The following is a 19,860-nucleotide window of genomic DNA, read 5'->3' as shown; positions in this document are numbered from 1 at the left end:
TTCAAGGCTTTTTATCCTTTGTTATTACATATTTAACTTTGGCCATTGGGCCATATGCTTTTTACTGCTGTTCCATAACATATTATATTATTCCAGTATGCTCCATTTGTGATTATGTTTATTTGTATAAGTTGTTCTAAGATCTGTAAATTAAAATGTATTTTGTTTGTGGGACAACCCCTTTAAGTTTGTCTTCATTTGAAAAGGTTCATCATTATATTTGATAAGGAAAAACTTCCTCAATTGTAGACACTTCTTTAATATGGTATATATCAAGGTTGGCCCGCGACTTTGTCCAAGTTTTTTATTTTGGCCCTCTGTGTACTTGAGTTTGACATCCCTGATCTAAGGGGGAATGTTTCTTCTTGTGGAGAATCACAAGCCAAGCCTGACATGTAACAGTGAGGAGACTTGTAATCCATGCATACCCCTCTGGGAAATTAATATGCATTGCCTTTCTGAAGAGGCAATTGCATAAATTAGAACAAAGCATGTGTTTATTGTATTATCCATCCATACACCTAAGGCCACGTTCACACAGTCAGTATTTGGTGAGTATTTTACATCAGTATTTGTGAGCCAAAACAAGAAGAAAAGTATATTAGAAACACGTCACCACTTCTGCATTTTTCTCCCGCTCCTGAATTTTTCTTACAAATACTGATGCAAAATACTGAAGGTGTGAACGTGGCCTAAATCACACACATCTGCAGCTTAGATATGGGGTGTTGTTTGCAGATGCCGATCAGCAGTGCACCTGATGTAGAGAGTTCAGGGGAATAGAGGATGAGCTGAAATACTAGATACCATGTCTGAGAGTGGGGCAATGTATCCCATGGCCGTCTTGTTGGTTCTCACACCCTGTGGAATTCCAGTATTTGGCTTCCATCTATCATACATAGACTAGCCATGAATATTACACCCGCTTCCCGCCCATCAGTGGTTTTCTGGGGTCTCAGAGCTCTGGTGGTTGCAGCCTGTGTCTCATAGCACCGCACTTTCAGTAGAGCCTGTGCCTTATATTACAATTTACTGTGACTGGGATTAGATTGTAATATGAGACAAAGCTGCTGCTAGCAATATGGATCTGTGCTGTAACAGGGGCGTAATACTCACCAGAGAGCCACAAGAGCAGTCACACAGCTGATCAGTTTTAGGACTGTGAAACCCCTTCAACAACAGTTTAAATAGAGTTGGCCAGTATTTTACATTGATGACTTATTGGTATAGGATGAGTTGGGGTCCAGCATCCGGCTCTCCCACCCATCAGCTCTTATTACCTTTGGCGGCCAGATGTGAATAGTGTATAGAGCTGAGCACTACATACTCCATCATACTGTTTAGTTCCCAGCAGCAGCCAATAAAAAGCGTGATGGATCTGTGATGCTCCTCTCCATACTTGGTGGGGGCTAACTGTGTTATACAGCCAGCGACTGGAGAAAACTTCAATGTCCAGCATGGTGGCTCAGTGGTTAGCGCTGTTGCTTTGTCCACGGGTTCAAATTCCACCAAGGACGACATCTGCAAGGTGTTTGCATGTTGTGTGTTTTTCTTCTGGGTACTCAATTTTCCTCCCACATACTGATAGGGAATTTAGATTTTGTCCCTCAATGGGGACAGTGATGATGATGTCTGTAAAGCGCTGCGGAATTAATGCCGCTATATAATAAACAATTGCCACTGTTTAACCTTGTATATGCATTTAAATGGTTGTGATCAGGAGCTTACCACCCCGCCCATGATCACAAGTGCCAATGTATCTACGGAAGGCCACCACTTCATACCCTAAAAGGGTATGTGCACACGATGCAGAAATGAAGCAGAAAATTTCTGCATCATTTCTGCATCTCCCTGGCAGAAAAAACGCATGCAGATTGTGCATGCGTTTTTCCTGCAGAATACATGCGGATCCACATGCAGATTCACATGCGTTTCCGCATGCAGATTGACAAGCGCTTTCCAGGCGATTTTAGCATCACCTGGAAAGTGCTTGACAACTAGGTCACACTATATAAATCCATGCAAACAGCATGGATTTATATAGTGTGACCCGAGAGAGTGTATATACTTACCTCCGATGGCCCGCGCTGTCCTGCTTTACAAAGTTCCCGGCTGCCGGCAACTTTGAATTGAAAGACCTGCCGACGTCAGCGTCACGTGACCCGTCACATGACTCGGACGTCAGCGCAGGTCCTACAACTCACTGCAAGTGCCGGGAACCAAGCGGGAGCGCTGCGCGGGCCGACAGAAGGTAAGAATACATTTATTTTTTATTTTATTCTTTTTTTACAGCTTTTTTAATGGTACCTGGGTGTGGATGAGACTCTCCTCTCCTCCACGCTCGGGTACCATCCGCATATTAGAACGCGTCAATAGCGCAAGTACAGATGCTGTCTTGCGGAATTGGCGCGTTCTAATGCAAGTCAATGGCGGCGAAATCGCCGCGTTTCCGCAAAATTAATTGACATGCTGCGGATTTTTGACCGCAGCGTTCACGCTGCGGAAAAATCCGCATCATGGGCACAGCACATGCGGATTTCCATTGGGGAACATTGCTGCCCTTCTACCATGCGTTTTTCATGCGTTTCCGCGGCGTTTACGCAACTGCAAAAACGCCGCGGAAACGCATGAAATACGCATTGTGTGAACTCAGCCTAAATTTTCTGCTTCATTTCTGCATCGTGTGCACATACCCTAAGAGATTCAAGCCTGTGGCTGGACTTCATAGATCAGCATTTTGCCATATAATGCAGTACCAAAGTATTGCAGTGTGAAGGAAACCATTTTGCCTGTATCTTCCATCTTGTTCCTTGTATTAACAACTTGCATAGACTTTCATCCACACAGCGCCTGGATGACTGCAGGCTATATCTATTGTGCATGTCAGGACCACCCTGAATACAGGCCATTCATTTGTTTATCTGTCTATATAAACATGCCTTTCAGTCTAAATAAACAGGAATTTACATTGAATACAACTGCTGGATCTGTGTGTTGCTTCCTCTGAGCTGCTCCTATATATTCATTTATATTTAATTTGGCACAACAATGAATTGAAAGATGTTGATTTTGCTCACAGCCTTGTACAGATCAAGTAATCCCAGGTTCAATTCTCCCACTGGGACGAAAAAGGATAAACGTAAATGAATTTAAAGGGATCACCAGTTTTTTTTGGCTTATAATCTATCCCCATCACCATGTGAATGTTGCTTCTACAACCCCTTTGTATCCTCACAGGGGCCCCTGCAAAACTTTGAAAAAAAACATTTTATACATGTCCTGCGCTGCACGTAAATTATGTGGTCCGGTCTGACGGGTGCATTCAGATTGCGATCAGCGCCGCCAAGGTCCCTTCAAACGCTGACTCTTCCGTGGAAGTGGATGTTGTCTCTACATCATCCACACAGTGCTCGAAGTCTTGCACCTGCGCAGTGGAATCAGAGACCTGCGCAGGCGCTGGTGATGTACAAGTGAAGTCAGCGTCTTCGCATTACATGAGTTTGCGCTGACGGTCTCTGATCTGCGAGGCTTCGAGAACCGTGTGTATGATGTAGAGACGTCATCCACTTCCATCCAGATAGAAGAGTCGGCTTTTGAAGGGACCGGGGCGGCGCTGATCGCAATCTGGATTCGCCCATTTATTGACTTGTAGGGTAAACGCTATCAAGAAAAAAGTATTAAGAAATGGCGACGAATCTTCCAATCCAAGAAAACGGAGTGAAAAGTGATCATAACTCCATATATACAAGCCGTCACACAGCGCCACCCACAGGAGGAAAAAAAAAACATATCAGGTCTCGGAAAATGGCGACACAAGACAATTGAATTTTTTTACAAAGTTTTTTCTTTATGTAAAGCACTCAGATATAAATGCCACATATTGATTTGCTATCGCCGTAGTGGTTCTGACCCGGATAATCATTGTTATCGCACAGTAAACATCCTAAAAGCAAAAATATATAATTGCTTTTATTTAATTTTTTCACTATCTCATCCCCTGTTTAGCGATTGATTGGTGCCATTCACAACTACAAATGATGTCTATGGAAACAATGTAAAAAAAAATGATGGCTCTTGGAAGGAGGGGAGGAAGAACAGAAAAATCACCCAGACATAATGGGGTTAATATGAGTACGACCGGAAATAGAGCTTTAATTTTAAAGCTATTTTGATTGGTTGCTATTGACAACGGCCACATTTCCCCAGTATAGACAGGGCCCCAGCAATAACCATAGAGAATGCGGCTTTCTAGCCCGTCCTCTCTATCATGTTGCCGGAGTTGGAGGTGCAATGACGTCACGTAACTGATGAGCGGGAACACGAAGTTGCTGTTGCCATGGCGGGATAGAGCGGTGCGGAGCGGCTTCTGCTCTCTATGACCCAGGCGGAATAACAGCAGAGCTCGGCGCCATGAAGCTGCAGTGTGAGGTGGAGGTGGTGAGCCGGCTGCTGCCCACCTTCGGCATGAGGAATAGAGGGCGAGGGACCCGGGCTGTGCTGTCTGTGGGGAGGCAGGCGGAGAACGGCTGCGGGCAGCGGGGGCCCATCTACCTGATGGTCTGTACCATCAAGGACAAGGCTGGCTCCAGATACAAGGCGAGTGCCCGCTCCTCAGAACTGTGGGGGAGAAGAGGTTCTGCAGCAGCCAATGCCTGATGAGTGCCGGTTACTGACAGGCCATAGCTTTCTATGGAGGCTGTAACAGTCCTAATCCAGAATAGTGCCTGACTAGCGGACGGACCTGGCGCCTGACTAGCGGCTATTCTGAATTGGACATTGAAGGGGTGTTTTCATCTTTTAGGTGCTGATAATGGGGGCCCCATATCGGACAGGTGGTCCCCCACATGAGGGGCGGCCGGTAAAGCTTCCGCCTCCAGCTGCTGGCGTGGCCCCACGGCAGGGATCTGTGCATGACTCCTATTAATCACAATGGGGCTTGTGCTCCCTATGTGGCGGTGATCCTGATTCCTGCCGTGCAGCGGCCCCTGATGTGCTGCTGAGAGGCGCTTATAACCCATGTTGTGTCGCGGCTACACATGTGCTATGAGCAATCCTCCCACAAGTCGCACCACTAAAACATTGGTGCAGCGTGCTGCCGTGAGACTATCAGAGCTGTGGTTGTGCTGAATAATAAATTGCAGATAAATCACTTGCATCTTGCGCTGAACTCTGTGGTGAGTCCGGTGCCTCCAGCGACACAGAATGGATACATTTGTCTTGTGTCGCAGTAGTAGATTTCAGGTCCTAATGCGGCACCACAGGAAATCATTAGATGTGCCGTCCAGCCGTAGGCTGAAGGCGTTGTCCAGGGCTTGGGTGTAGATGGGCGACCAAGGGCAGGTGCGGACGGCAGCAGCTTCTGTCATCCGAGAGCATCGGGCTGATTATGGTAATGGCACTGAGCACAGTGCGACCCAATTCTATCAAATGAGAAGATGGAGAAAAATGTCCACCTTTTCCATTCTTTGCGTGCGCGAAAATTAGCCTACCCTCAGATGTCGTCCAGTGCCTTCCGATGTTTTCTACGGACTCACTGACTTGCATGGCCGACTGCTGTCCAAGTATCGGATCAAATCAAGTATCGCAGCCATATTAACTGTATAAATTGGACCGCTGGCAGGTCTCGTGACCTTTTCTTATATATGACGCCGTTATGCACAGGTTGGGAGACCCACCAACCAGTCCGTTTATTGTAGTCCATACTCTTTGATTCATATGGTCATCTGACAGCGCCCTTGGGATTGGTTGTCAATATCAGATCAGTAGCAGTCTGACGCCCGGCACCTTCCACCAATCAGCTTTCAGCAGCTCTCACTGTGGACAGAACAGCACAGCCCCATACCCTGTGTAGTGGCCATTCTCAGGTACTGCAGCTCACACCACATTCACCTCAACAGGAGCTGAGCTGCAGTACCTGAGAATGGCCACTATACAATGTGTGGAGCTGTGCACTTCCTACCACCTCAGGAGCTACAAACAGCTGATTGACATTCGGCAACTCCATCAATAACTAAATCCAGGACAACCCCTTAAATTTTGTAAAGACAAATTTTCTTATGCACATAAACCTGTGATGCTTTCCTTGTGTTGTTACTGGTCATGGAGGTACAGGTGTCTCCCGTGATTCAGCAGGTTGGGGGAGGCATTACCTGACTATACTGGTCTGTGTATGGTGTGTTTGCAGCGGTCGTCTTTATAGGACCTCCTGGTATTTGGTGGCCAATGTTAAAGTATGTCAGGAGCTTTTCCAGTTGTACACAGACTTATTCCCTCATTCATCAAAATGTTTTACCCAAGAAATCCAGCGAAAAGATGCCAAATTTTTGCGCAACTCAAAAATGGACAAAAATGTTGAAACTCTTGGTGTTTTCACGCTAGTCCCAGCCAGAATCCCGAAAGTGAACAGGGCATGATGATGCCCACCCAACAAATTCTTCATAAGTTATGCCACTTTAGTGGCACTAACTTATTACAGAAATGTACTCCAGTCCTGACTGCAGTAACTTTGCTGGTGAGGCTCATGCCGGTCACTGGTAAGTGTGCAATTGGGATTCCTTCAACCCCTTTATATCCTCATAAATGCCCCACGTACTTCCAACAAATTCTTTGTCTTTCTCACACTGACTGTAAATTGCTCCTTCCAGTATGATGGGTGTCTCCGGACCGCGATCGTCGCCTCCTTATTCCCAGTAAACACCGCTGAGAGTCACAAGTCTGCGCAGGCAAATGGGAGGTCTGCGCAGGCGAATGGGAGGTCTGCGCAGGCGCGCTGTGCTCTCTGCTAAGCAGTCGCCCATCGGACCAAATAGGGCAAGTTACATGCAGCACGGATCATGATAGAAGACATATGGAGGTATGAGGGACACCTCTGAGGGTATGAGGATGTTGTAGGAACCCCATTTACACTCTTTAAAGGTGACAGATTCCCTGTATCATGCGACTCTTAATGAATTAAGTGCATCTGACCCCTGCACTTCTGTCATGAATACTGCTGTGTCCATTGCCATTCCTAATGTGTTGTCTCATCTGGCCTTACACTTTCATTATATATGGCTGCAGATCTGCTAAATTAATTTTAGAACATTTATTATAGCCTCAGTATTCATAAGAGAATAAAACTCCTTGAACTCTTTACGGTACTGTCGATACAACATTCTGATAGTTTCATTCAGTCATCAGTGAAAATCCAAATGTTGGTGTGGAAGTGCACAATCCTGCTGACGGAGGACGGTCTGCCCAGCATAGCTCATCTGTGGCATAAGCCATTGCTTTAACATGTCCAGGTAGAAGTGACCAGATCCTCGGCTAAAAGGGACCACAGACTTTGTTTGATCCCGGGGTTTGTGGCACCTGTAGTTCCACACTAGTCATTCTGGCAGAGTTTCTAGTACTACACTCTTACACGGCTCCAATCCTGTTCACGGTCTCCTCCGAAGTTTTTGTGCCCCACGGACTCAAACGCTGAATGGGTGAATTGTTTCACCCAACACAGAAAGCAGTTTCTATGTGGAACACATTTTCCAAATTTATTCTGAACGTGTCCCAGCAGATCCTGGACTTGAAAATTGCAACACGCAAATAGCTTTTTCTCACTTTTATGTTTCCATCTCATGTCTTACTGATAGCTGCAGAAAATCGAAATGCGACAGGTAACTAAGCCGGTTTTGCTTTGCTTTTTCAGTCACTGCTATTTCCCTCTTTTGTGACTTTAACTGCAGACTTTTACTCTTTTTCTGAATCACCCTGAATTAGTATCACGTCCACTGCCTGAACATTCCTATTCTAAAATTAATTTAGTGAATCTGAAGATGTCAAAGTAATGAAAATTTATTCATAGCGAGTATACTGGATTTCACCACTAGGTGGCGCATGCACACCACAATCACGGAATTTTATCTGGTTCAGGTAAAATGTCTTCTGATCTCCTGATCAGCCTATGTGATCACTATGGAGGCGCGCTGTGATCTTCTTTCTTCTGTGCAAAGATATTACATCGAATCTGCAGTTTGGATTCCCAAGAAGATGACTGTTGTACTGAATATCAGACTGTTAGCCATCTAATAGGTTATTAATGACTGCTGATCAATTTTTCCAAAGACTTTGAAAGTAGAAAATAAGTTGTGAAAGTCAAAGACTTGTAATCGGCTGCACAATGTGACCCTGCTACAGTATCGCTCCTGGTCAATATACTTGGTGAATGCAGTTTTGCAGCTTTAGTATTTGCTTTATGTCGCCTCTGACACTAATCGCTCTTCTCTTCTCTCCCATACAGCTGCAGGAGAACATTGAGAATTTATTTTCCAAATTTGTAAGTGAAGGAAAGGCCACAATACGACTTAGAGAGCCGGCGGTGGACATATGTCTCAGCAAGGTACAAGTGTGAGTGTATTTATCACGGGGCACTAATAATTTGACATAGCAGGCGGGGGGGGGGGCGTAAATAGAGGTAACAGCTTTTATCCCTGTTTAATAGCATTCCTTTGCGCCACATACCAGGAAAATTCATTTAACCCCTTTAAAGCCCAAGACGTACTAATACGTATCTGCGCCCTGGGACTTAAGAGCCAGATATGTATTAATACGTCATGTCGATTGCGCCCGCACACAGGTTGTGCGGGCGCGATCCCCTACGGGTGTCAGCTGATTGTCACAGCTGACACCCGGTACTAAGTGCAGGGAGCGGTCCCGCACCGCTCCCGGCACATTACCTTCCGCAATGCTGAGATCGAAGTTGATCGCAGCATTGCGGGGGCAATGGGAGGTGATCTCGATACTCAACTCTCCTGCTGGCGTCTAACGCTACCTGCCGCGCTTCCTGGATGTTGCCATGACGACCCGATATTGTCATGACAACATCCAGTTCACCAGACAGCAGGAAGATACTTTGGTAATGCACTGCGCTTGACCAAAGTATCTTCTGCAGCGCTGACCGCCTGTATAGCACAGGGATGGTGCTCCATCCCTATGCTATACAGGCGATCAGAATATAAAAAGTGAAAGTCCAATAGTGGGACAAAGAATAAAAGTTTTAAAAAAAAGTGTTAAAAAATGAAAAACTAAATAATCCACCAAAAATAAAAATATAATGTACTCATCAATAAATATTATTATGAAAAAAAAGAAAACAATAAAAGTACGCATATTTGGAATTGCCGCGTCCGGAACGACCTGACCTATATAACTGTCCCACTAGTTAACCCCTTTATTTAACACGGTAAAAAAAAAGAAGCAAAAAACAATGCTTTATCATCATACCGCCAAACAAAAAATGGAATAACACGCGATCAAAAAGACGAATATAAATAAAAATGGTACCGCTGAAAACGTTATCTTGTCCCGCAAAAAACAAGCTGCCATATCGCTCCATCAGCCAAAAAATAAAAAAGTTATAGCTCTCAGAATAAAGCGATGCTAAAAAATATTTTTTTCTATAAAATAGCTTTTATTGTGTAAAAGTGCCAAAACATAGAAAAACAATATAAATGTGGTACTGCTGTAAACGTACTGACCCGAAGAATAAAGCTGCCTTATCAATTTTACCACACGCGGAGTCGAATAAAAAAAAAACAATTCCTGAATTGTTGTCTTTTGTTTATTCTGCCTCCCAAAAATCGGAATAGAAAGCGATCAAAAAATGTCACGTGCCTTAAAATGGTACCAATAACAACGTCAAGTCATCCCTCAAAAAACAAGCAGTCGCATCACTGTGGGCCGAAATATGGAAAAATTATAGCTCTCAAAATATGGCGATGCAAAAACTAGTTTTGACAAAAAAAATGCGCCTTTTGGTGTGTGATAGCTGTCAGTCATAAAAACCCGATATGATTCTGGTATCTCTGTAATTACACCGACCCGAAGAATAAAGTCCTCTAATCACTTATACCGCATGAGGAGCAGCGTAAAAAATAAACGTTGGGGTTGTATTAGGGTTGGGATGTTTTTCAAAAGTAAAAAATAAAAAGATGACGATATGGCGACTAGTGTTGAGCGCAAGTGCTCGCTACTTGAGTTTGCATCTGGTGCTCGGTTATGCACCGAGTATCGCGGATGTTCGAGTCTCCGCCCCATATGCTTCGCGGGCAAAAAAGACTTGTGGTGATTGCCTGCCATGCACGAGCGATCCCTGCATGTTTTTTTTGGGGTGTCTAATAACCGTGAAACATGCGGAGCAGGGACTCGAGCATGTCACTCGAGCTTCCGCGATACATGGTGCATACCTGAGTACCCGATGCAAACTCAAGTAGCGAGCACTTGCTCTCAAGAGTAATGACAACTTATTCAATATGATGACCTAATGTTATCAAATTCTGTGCCGTACCTCTGGGTTTAAAATGTTCACTATACCCCTTGATAAAATCCTTGAGGGGGCTCTCCAAACATAACATGGCATCCGCTCTCTATTCCAGCCAATTTTGCACTCAAAAAGTTACACAGTGCTCCTTCTCTTCTGAACTTTGCCGTGCAATTTCCCCTGGGCACGCAGATACCCCATGTGTGGGGGAAAAACACTGTTTGGGCGCACGGTAGGGCTCGGAAGGGAAGGAGCGCCATTTGACTTTTTGATTGTAAAATTTGCTTGAATAATTAGCGGACGCCATGTTGCGTTTGGGGAGCCCCTGATGTGCCTAAACATTGGAAACCCCCCACAAGTGACACCATTTTGGAAACTAGACCCCTCAGGGAACTTATCTAGATGTGTGGTGAGCACCTTGAACCCCCAGGTGCACAACAAATTTTGGGGTCCATTTTTTCCTGTTACCCCTGTGAAAATAAAAAAAATTGGGTCTAAAGTAACATTTTTGTGAAAAAAGTTAAATGTTCATTTTTTTCTTCCACATTCCAAAAATTCCTGTGAAGCACCTGAAGGGTTAATAAAGTTCTTGAATTTGGTTTTGAGCACCTTGAGGGGTGCAGTTTTTAGAATGGTGTCACTTTTGGGTATTTTCTGTCATAAAGACCTCTCAAAGTGACTTCAAATGTGATGTGGTCCCTAAAAAAAATGGTTTTGTAAATTTTGTTGGAAAAATGAGAAATCGCTGGTCAACTTTTAACGCTTATAGCTCCCTAATAATAATAAAAAAATTAAAAAAAATTGGGTTCCGAAATTGTGCTGATGTAAAGTAGACATGTGGGAAATGTTATTTATTAACTATTTTGTGTGACATATCTCTCTGATTTAAGGGCATAAAAATTTAAATTTAGAAAATTGCTAAATTTTCTAAATTTTTGCCAAATTTCCATTTTTTTTTTCACAAATAAACGCAAGTGATATCCAAGAAATTTTACCACAATCACGAAGCACAATATGTCACGAAAAAACAATCTCAGAATCAGGGGGATCTGTTGAAGCGTTCCAGAGTAATTACCTCATAAAGTGACAGTGGTCAGAATTGTAAAAATTGGCCCGGTCATTAACGTGCAAACCACCTTGGGGATAAAGGGGTTAATAACTATCCTGCGCCAATCAATTTAGTAGCCACTGTGCTTGGTGCCTCCGTTGCACCTACAATCATCGCCACTCCCGCCTTGGTTGATGTGGATGACTTCTACGTCATCCTCACAGCCTCTTGCATATGAGCAGTAGACTCGAGCTCTGTGCAGAGACACAACGGGCAGAGTGGAAGATGTCAATACAGGCAGATGCAGCGGCGACTGCAGGCCTACAGGAGGCGCCATGCACGGTCCGGAGACAGCCGTCTGACCGCTCTGTGCTAATCAGCATACAGTGGCAAGCATTAAAAAAACTCAAATGACAAAATTGTTTGTAACTAATACATCACAATGAATTACTTACATTTACCCCCAAATGGTTTTATTGAATAAAAAAAAAAAAGAAACACAAAATGGCAGAATTTTTTATTTATTTTTTCCCTTTCTCAAAATTTAGTTCACCTTACCGTCACACCTCTATGACTGAAAGCCAGAGGCTGCCTGGAGGAATAAAGTTTATTTCCTGCCTGTAGCTGCATTTTCAGTGCGGCGGCTGCACCACTTTGGAAGACTATTAACCTGCGCAGGTTAATAGTGTTTGGAGACATGATAGATTCCCTTTAAGAGATCATTTGCAAAGTCTAGACAGGAAATTTATTGAGGCTTTTTATTATTTTTGAGGGTGTGAATAACAGGTGTTAAAGAAGATGCCCAGTACTTTTTATTATTTCCCCAATGTATTTACCCTGTGCCCAAAAGTGTTTTTGTAAATACCTGTGGTTGTCCTTCTTGCCTGTGAGCGGCGCTATCGGTGACCGCTCACAGGCATCACGTGACCCCCGGCTGCAGCCGGCTTTCTTCCACTGATGTCACGTCAAGTAAGACCCCGGCCACAGCCCATCACTCACCGGGGAGCGCTGCAGCCGGAACTTGACGTGACATCAGCGGATGTCTGAGACTGCTGCCGCTGGGGGTCACGTCATGTTTCTGAGCGGCCAGCGATAGCGCCGCTCACAGGCAAGAAGGACAACCAAAGGTATTTACAAAAACAATTATGGGCACAAGGTGAATACATCGGGGATAAAATAAAAAGTACTGGACAACTCCTTTAATAATAGCCATATAGATGGCAGAGACATGGCAGGCGTACGGGACCTTGCAAATGAAGATTTATTTTTTTTCTGGACTTTAAAGCAGAGGTTTCTCGTATAGGATCATCTGAACTTCGTCCTCATTCAGACAGGTATGTTTTTAGTCAACTGACCGCCCACGGACTGCTCGCTGACCAATGCTGGCCCATGTGCTAGTGCAAGAGAATCGCAGCATGCACTAATGACACAGCGCTTGTATGTCGTCCAGCAGACGAGCGCAGCACCTGCACATGGATCCATTTATGGCCATCATTTTTGGCTATTATTTAAATGGATGGCTGAACTTGACCTCATAAGCTGGCGCACCCTTTAACTTCAATGCTGCAGTTTGGGGAGAGCAGCAGGAAATGACCTCCATCGTTCCCACCACAAGTCAGTGCTGTAGGCCCCCTAGCGGAGCCACCATTGTGGGCCCGAGCTGCCATGCCAGACATCGCCTATAGATTACAATACACAGTTCTAGGGGTAAAAAATCTACTCTCTAATTTCTGTTTTTCCCTACTAACATTTATGTATTTTCTTTGTTTCAGGCCGATGTTTGCAACCTGAAGAACTTCCTTTCTGCTGTGAGTTTAGCGCACAAGGGCACCGATGCCAGCCCTGTGCTCCTGTCCCGTCTGACTCCCGCCAAGACCTCTGAAATTGAAAAACCCCGAACCAGAATGATTATTACTTGCAAGAAAGACTATCCCCTCACAAAGAGCTTCCCCTACTCCCTGGAGCATCTCCAGGTCTCCTTCTGTAAGCTGGCTCGTCTGGACATGCGGATGCTCTGCCTCAAGAGACTTCAGAAGCTCGACCTCAGCAACAACCACATCAAGAAGCTGCCGAAGACCATCGGGGACCTGCTGTGCCTGCAGGAGCTCAGCCTGCACCGCAACTTACTAGAGACGTTCGAGGTCGAGCTGTGCGACTCCACCTGGAGGAAGTCTCTGAAGTCTTTGGACTTGAGTGAAAACAAGCTGAAGGCTCTCCCCGTCCAGTTCTGCAACTTCACAGAACTGGTCAACCTGAAGCTGGACGGAAACGAGCTGGTGCAGTTGCCATTTGCCGTTGGCAAGCTGAGTAAACTGCGCTTCTTCTCCGCCACCAAAAATAAGCTTCCATATCTTCCCAACAGCTTCAAAAAGCTGGCGCTGGAGAATCTGGATCTCTTTGGGAATCCCTTTGCGAAAGCGAATCCTATGGCTCCCGACATCCTGCTGAAGTTCCCACTTACATTACTGGAAACCGCTTCAAGGGCGACGCTTGGTTACAGGTAGGGTGTGACATGCAGGTTCTTTGGAGGTGTTGCAGGGGTTAAAACTTTCTTGACTATCGTCTGAATTTTCTATAGCTGGAAAAGTACGGGAATGTGTTTCCTTGAATAACTGTTTGCTGTCAGTGAATGGAAACATTTCCGCTTAAGCTATATTCATATAATATTGTATAGGTTATGTCACAGGTATATGTTGGGATGAATATTTGACTTGACACATCCCACTATATACATGGAGATGGATGCGTCTCCCATAAGTTCCCGTTGTAAAAACATATACCCCCTCGGAATACAGTATTTCTACTGTGTCTCTGAATAGAAAAGCGCAGGACACATAAAGACTGGATGTGTCCCTAAAGGATAGTCTTGGCCGCCTTCTGGGGGTGGACCTCTGTAGATTCATCTGGAGTATACACCAAAGGCTCTGGACCTGCTCCGGTCCTGCTCACAGCTGACACTTTGCTGCAGAGGTATCCTGGGGTTAGGCCATCAGACATCACTGCACAAGTCCCTCTCCTGCCCTAAAATGAAAGCAGATCCAACTTATTAGGACCATACAGGATTCCAGTCTTCACATGCAAACAAAGATCTTAAAATTGATAAGGAATACACAATGTAGAATGGAAAGTGGCAGAACTTTTAACACAAGTTTAAGCAGGGCATTAAATGTGGTCATTGGATGTGCCATGAATGTTTGGTGGTGTGACATGGGACAATCCTGATATTGGGGAGAGGGGTGGAGCGCCTATAGAAAGTAGGGCAAAGAAAGATCCTCCGAGAAAAGGATTGCCCCTGATATATTGGATCACAGCGTGCTCAGACCTGTTTGGGTGAGGTTATATAATGCAGAAATCATACTTGGGCTTTACCTTGATTGGCCAGGACTACAATGCTCAGTAACCTAACCATCGTAGTCCTGGACAATCCCTTTAAAATCCAAGTATGTTGTCTGCATTATATAACCTCATCAGTATCAGATTGGGGCCTTCTGACCTCCGGCAGCCCCTCTTATCGGCTGTATGCTGCTCACTGCAAGTATACAGTCTACGGAGCCGAAACATCACCGCTCGATAACTGTCATGGTCGCTCTTGGCTGCAGCAGCTCACTTTCTATTGCAGTGAATAGGAGCAGAGCTGCAGTACCAAGAACTGGCACCACAGTCTACGGAGCCGAAACATCACCGCTTGGTAACTGTCATGGTCGCTCTTGGCTGCAGCAGCTCAGTTTCTATTGCAGTGAATAGGAGCAGAGCTGCAGTACCAAGAACGGGCACCACAGTGTATGGAGCGGCTCTGACTCTGCACTTCCAGACGATGGCCCCATTTATCTGATAATCATCAATATCCTAGTCATGGAGAACCACTTTAAACCTATTTTTACCCTGATGTAGGAATTTGCAGAGCGTCCCCCACTGATCATAGTGATGGCATGTATCAGAGAAGGGATTACAGACGACATATGAGCTACAGTCTGGGATTACAAATGGCTGATATGTAAGGTGCTGGGCTGGAGCCAGGACCCTCCGTCAGTGGTTCCAGGGTGATTGATTTTCTGTCATTTAGTGGTCTTCTCTATTCATTGCAGAAGAAGGGGCGAGAGACCTCCGCAGTGACTGCTCCTCACATCACTAGACATCGGCTTCTTTTTCTAATTTAATTTTAGCCAGAAAAACGTCAGTATTCTCCCCGCAGAGCCCGTCCCGTCTGTGTCCGAACCAAATGATTTCAGCATCATTCAGACATCTGGGGGTTTTATGTATGGGGGAAAAAAAGGTCCTTTTCACCCGTGCCCTGGATCTAATTTTGGATCTGTTTTTGGCCTGTTTCCTTTTTCACCATCTGCTATAAAAAAAATAAAAAATAAAAAAGCTTTTCTGACCCATTAAACAGTAAAAAACCCAGAACTTGGATGACAGGAAAGTCATCATGTGCTGCCCGTTTTTGTCATGGATCCTTTCACTTGAGTGGACGAGTTTGTTCTGCAAATCATCTTGAAAACTGACAACTGGTCTGCATAGAAACAAATGTGAACACGCGCATAGACTGTAATGGTTCCATGTTTTGTGAAAAACCCATACAAGAAATTGTCTGGCTGTGATCTTCTTCTGGTTTCATTGCAGAAAATGTCAGATTCTTCATAGCCTTTTGCAGTAGATGTAAGGCAGTCGGCCCAAATCCTCTGTGTCCTGTTGGGGAGATTTTCCACTACCCTGTGTGCTGTGGGAACGCTGTGGGGTTTTTTCCTGTGTATGTTTCACTGTAGGGCACACGTTCCATTTAAAACCACAGGTCTCTTTATGTGGCGGTTACTTATGACTTCGTTATCACCTTTCAGGGTTCACCTTTCCCATTATTCCACTGAAGACAGAGAACGTGGTAACTTCAGAAGCCCTGTCCTCCCTGACACCGGCACAGAGTACAGAAGCTTCTGCTGTGCCGCTCCCGTCCCCTGCTATAGGAGCTGCACTCAATACTCTGCTCTCTGCCTTCATTTAGGTTTTGTTCCTCGTTTCTTGGAAAGCGGCACAAGCAGAGTCCTAGAAAGGGAAAGCCAAGCAGAAGAGCGCCGACATGGCTCCTGGCTCCTTTGTTCTAGGGTTAGGGTGTCAATACACAGTCTCAAAATGTAATGCCAAAAGGTTTGTTTTTAGTTCTTTTTACCTCCTAGAGATGAGACTCTGTGTCTTAAGAAAATGATAAAGGTATGACCGGAGCTGATGGCCTGTTACTGAGTGTCACAGTGTATCTGGGTCGGTCTTGTTTTTTTTTGGCCTGTGTGCCATCAGGGCTCTGGGTCCAGGTAGTCACTTAGCCAGAAACTAGTGACCACCCCTGAGTGCCTTATACCTGTGGTGGCGCAGGTGATCCATCTGCACTTATTTCTGGGGGTCCATCTTTCACATGATTTCTCTAGCACCCACTGACGCCCTGGATGGGTTTTCTCACCCATTCTAGATCCTTTTGTTACAGTGGATCGTGTATTGTTATGGCGCAAAGAAGCCCCCTATGTAGATAATTGTTTCCAGCGGCCAGGACGCCATTACGTGCTTACATAGAGACTTTTACATCAGTCCTTGGCCTCCTCCTCAGAATGAGGGGTCTCGTGGCATTTATCCTGGGGGGAATGACAGCAAAGACCCACGTGTGTGACCTCCGGGCTTGTGTGCGCTGGAGACTTGTATGAAATGTTAGACACTTGAATGATTCATAGATGGGAATATTCTCTCTTCTGTGAAGTCTTTCTGCAAGATTTTGGAGGTGTCTGTAAGAAGTTTTGCCCCTTCATCCAGAAGAGTCTTTGTGAGGTCAGTCCCTGATGTTGGGGACAGGTCGGGCTCACAATCTCTAATTACTTCATCTCAAAGGTGTTGGATGGGGCTGAGGTCAGGACTCCGGGTCATGTTCTCCCCTCCATGTCTGTATGGAGCTTGTGCGCTGGGCACAGTCATGGGGAACAGAAAAGAGCCTTCCCCAAACTGTTCCCACAAAGCTATAGCTACAATTTGTCCACAATGTCTTGTGCTAAAGACTAAGATTTCACTGGAACTAAGGGCCCATAGCATTATCCTCCTCCACCATCTGTACAGGGGGCACAATGCAGTCAGGGGGTAACGTCCTCCTGGAATCACCAAACCCAGACCCCTCCATCATAGAAGTGTGATCCGTCACTACACAGAACACATCTCCTCCAGAATCCGGTGCTGGCGGCTTTACACCACCCCATCCGACGCTCGGCGTTGAGTGATGGTTAAGCTGTGTGTCCCGATACTTTTGTCCATGTAGTGTGTTAAAAGTTTACCTGCCGCTCCAGTGAAAACTGTCCATCCCTGCAGTCGTGCCTTAAGGAGAAATGGGAGGAACTCTGGGCTCCAGAGTAATAAGACCCCCAGTGGGTTGTTTTTTATTTTCTACTATTATATGGATGAGTAATGGACAATAGTAAGTTTTATCCTTAGTGTAAATCTGCTCCTCAGAAAGCTGGGTCACGATGGCTGCCATTACATGTCATGTAGCTCCTGAGTGAGATGCATATAATTAGTTATTTTTTTCTTCCTAATAATGAGGTTGAGCGTTCCTTGACCTCTTTTCTATTCCACACTTGTGTCGCTGACCTAATTCTCAGCTGTTGTGAAACCTGAAGGTTATGATTACTGCTCAGTATTTTCTTGTGGCGTTGACTGTGCCCGAGGCGTGACCACATAATCAAATGTACAAAACACTGAGGTAAAAGAAATGGGGATGGGGTGAGGTGTTTGTTTTTTAAATCTCTAATATTGTGGTTTTTTTTTTTTTATCCCTTTTATCTAGAATCCCATACGGACCACAAGTGATCCCCAAGCACCTCTGCCAAGATCTGTCGGTGGCCAAGACGTGTGACTGTGGGGGGCCCTGCTTGTCGTCTTTCATCCAGACGATTGTTGTAATGAATCTGCACCAGGTGTCTCAGACGGTCGTCCTTGTGGACTCCATGGGGGGCACTGAGGCCCCCATCATCTGCTACTTCTGTTCCCTCACCTGCTACTCCATGTTCCTCGATAAATACCTGCAAAGCACCAGAGTGTAAAGTGAGGAGCTGCCCACCCCAGATCTGTCTCACAATCTGCTCCCTGAGCATTGCTATCGCAGAGCATGGTGCCTTGGCAGCGGCCCTGATACATAATGAATAGACAAGCTGCTTCAGAGTCAGAAGAGTGCAAGAAATGTATTATATAGAGCAGTGGTGACGGACTACAGGCCCCAGCATGTCATGACCCCCCTGCTGCAAGCAATGCAAGATATAGTTTTCCAAAAGGAAAGTCACACTGGCTACTTATAAGATGTCACACCTCAAGCGGCCGTAAATAGTTTGTAAAGTTGCGGTACAAGAGACTTCAGTTGTGCACCGTGGGCACAAAACATACCGGTGCATTTTTATTCCAGAATGCCTCATACCTAGTGCAGGACCTGAGGGGGCGTCAGGACAGGGGGTTCATGCCCTGCACATGGCATATCGTACACATAGTGAAGTTGCTTTACCCTCAGTTCCTATTAACCACTTGAATGGTTTGTAGCTGTGTTTGGTCTCGCACATGGAGAAGCTCATTGCATTCTTAGAGCTCTGTCAGGTTCTTAAAGGGTTATTCCCATCTCCAGGAGAACAAAGCAATCGGCAGTCCGAAATTGCACAACCCCAAGCGACACCTTCCCCGACTATCAGTCAGTCGCTCCCCCCATACACAATAATCATCGGCTGAACCTGCTAACATCGGCGGGTGCAGCCAACATTTGTATGGGGGAGGCTTAACTCTTGTCCCAGGCTGTACATGGTTGCTGTAAGCAGTAAATTGGGTGCTGTGGTGTACATGGACTACATGGTTACTGTTACCAGATGCTATATATGGGGAATGTACCAGATGATGTTCGGTCAGGTGGATTATGGTTTTTTTTGTAGAAGCATGGGGCATTATGCTTCACCCATATCTAATTTCTGGGGGATGGGAGAATACACCGTTGCCTATACTTCAGTAGACGTGCCTCAGCCATCGTAAGTCTTATCACCTTGTGTAAAGGGTTAACAGAATAATGATCAGTTCAGACTCGTGACATCACCTGGACGCGTACTAATGGAAAGTTAGAATATTTTTAAATTGTAATAAATTTTACTTTTATTTATTGAACCTGTTTTTAGAAATTTATATTTTTTTTGGGGGGGGGGGGGGGGGGTTGTGCGCCCCTTCCAGGATCAACGGGCACGCTCAGTGCGAGACATTTCTGTACGGCCATAGTTTCTGGGGGTCTCCTCTGAGCTCTCTCTCGCTGTATTGTGGAACTTTACAACTAAATCAGACCCACGTCGCTGGTTCAGGGTGAACAGGAGAAGCAGCTCAATGGCAGATGGCAGCAATAATGGCAGCAGCTGTCAGTGTCACAAATACCAGCGACAGCGGACACTTTACTTCTCTGCCATAAATGAACTGTAGCTGAAATGAAATAATTTCCCATTTCTCTAAATTTCTTCACCCTCATAGCAGCTGCTGAGAC

General features: G+C 45.3%; 1 protein-coding gene across 1 annotated transcript; it reads left to right on the top strand.

Annotated features, from left to right (window-relative positions):
* The first annotated feature begins 4,249 nt into the window (after positions 1-4,249).
* LRR1 (leucine rich repeat protein 1) lies at positions 4,250-19,446 on the top strand. The gene is made up of 4 exons (XM_073638567.1): positions 4,250-4,596; positions 8,273-8,371; positions 13,112-13,839; positions 18,148-19,446. Exons 1-4 carry the CDS (start codon positions 4,411-4,413, stop codon positions 18,401-18,403), a joined length of 1,269 nt encoding a protein of 422 aa, XP_073494668.1. The 5' UTR covers positions 4,250-4,410; the 3' UTR covers positions 18,404-19,446.
* Positions 19,447-19,860: the final 414 nt, after the last annotated feature.

Source organism: Phyllobates terribilis, unplaced genomic scaffold, assembly GCF_046119375.1.
Source record: "Phyllobates terribilis strain yellow unplaced genomic scaffold, ASM4611937v1 Scaffold_7__3_contigs__length_470593459, whole genome shotgun sequence".
Lineage (NCBI taxonomy): Eukaryota > Metazoa > Chordata > Amphibia > Anura > Dendrobatidae > Phyllobates > Phyllobates terribilis.
Note: the sequence above shows the minus strand (reverse complement) of the source record. Positions and strands in the feature narration are given on the sequence as shown.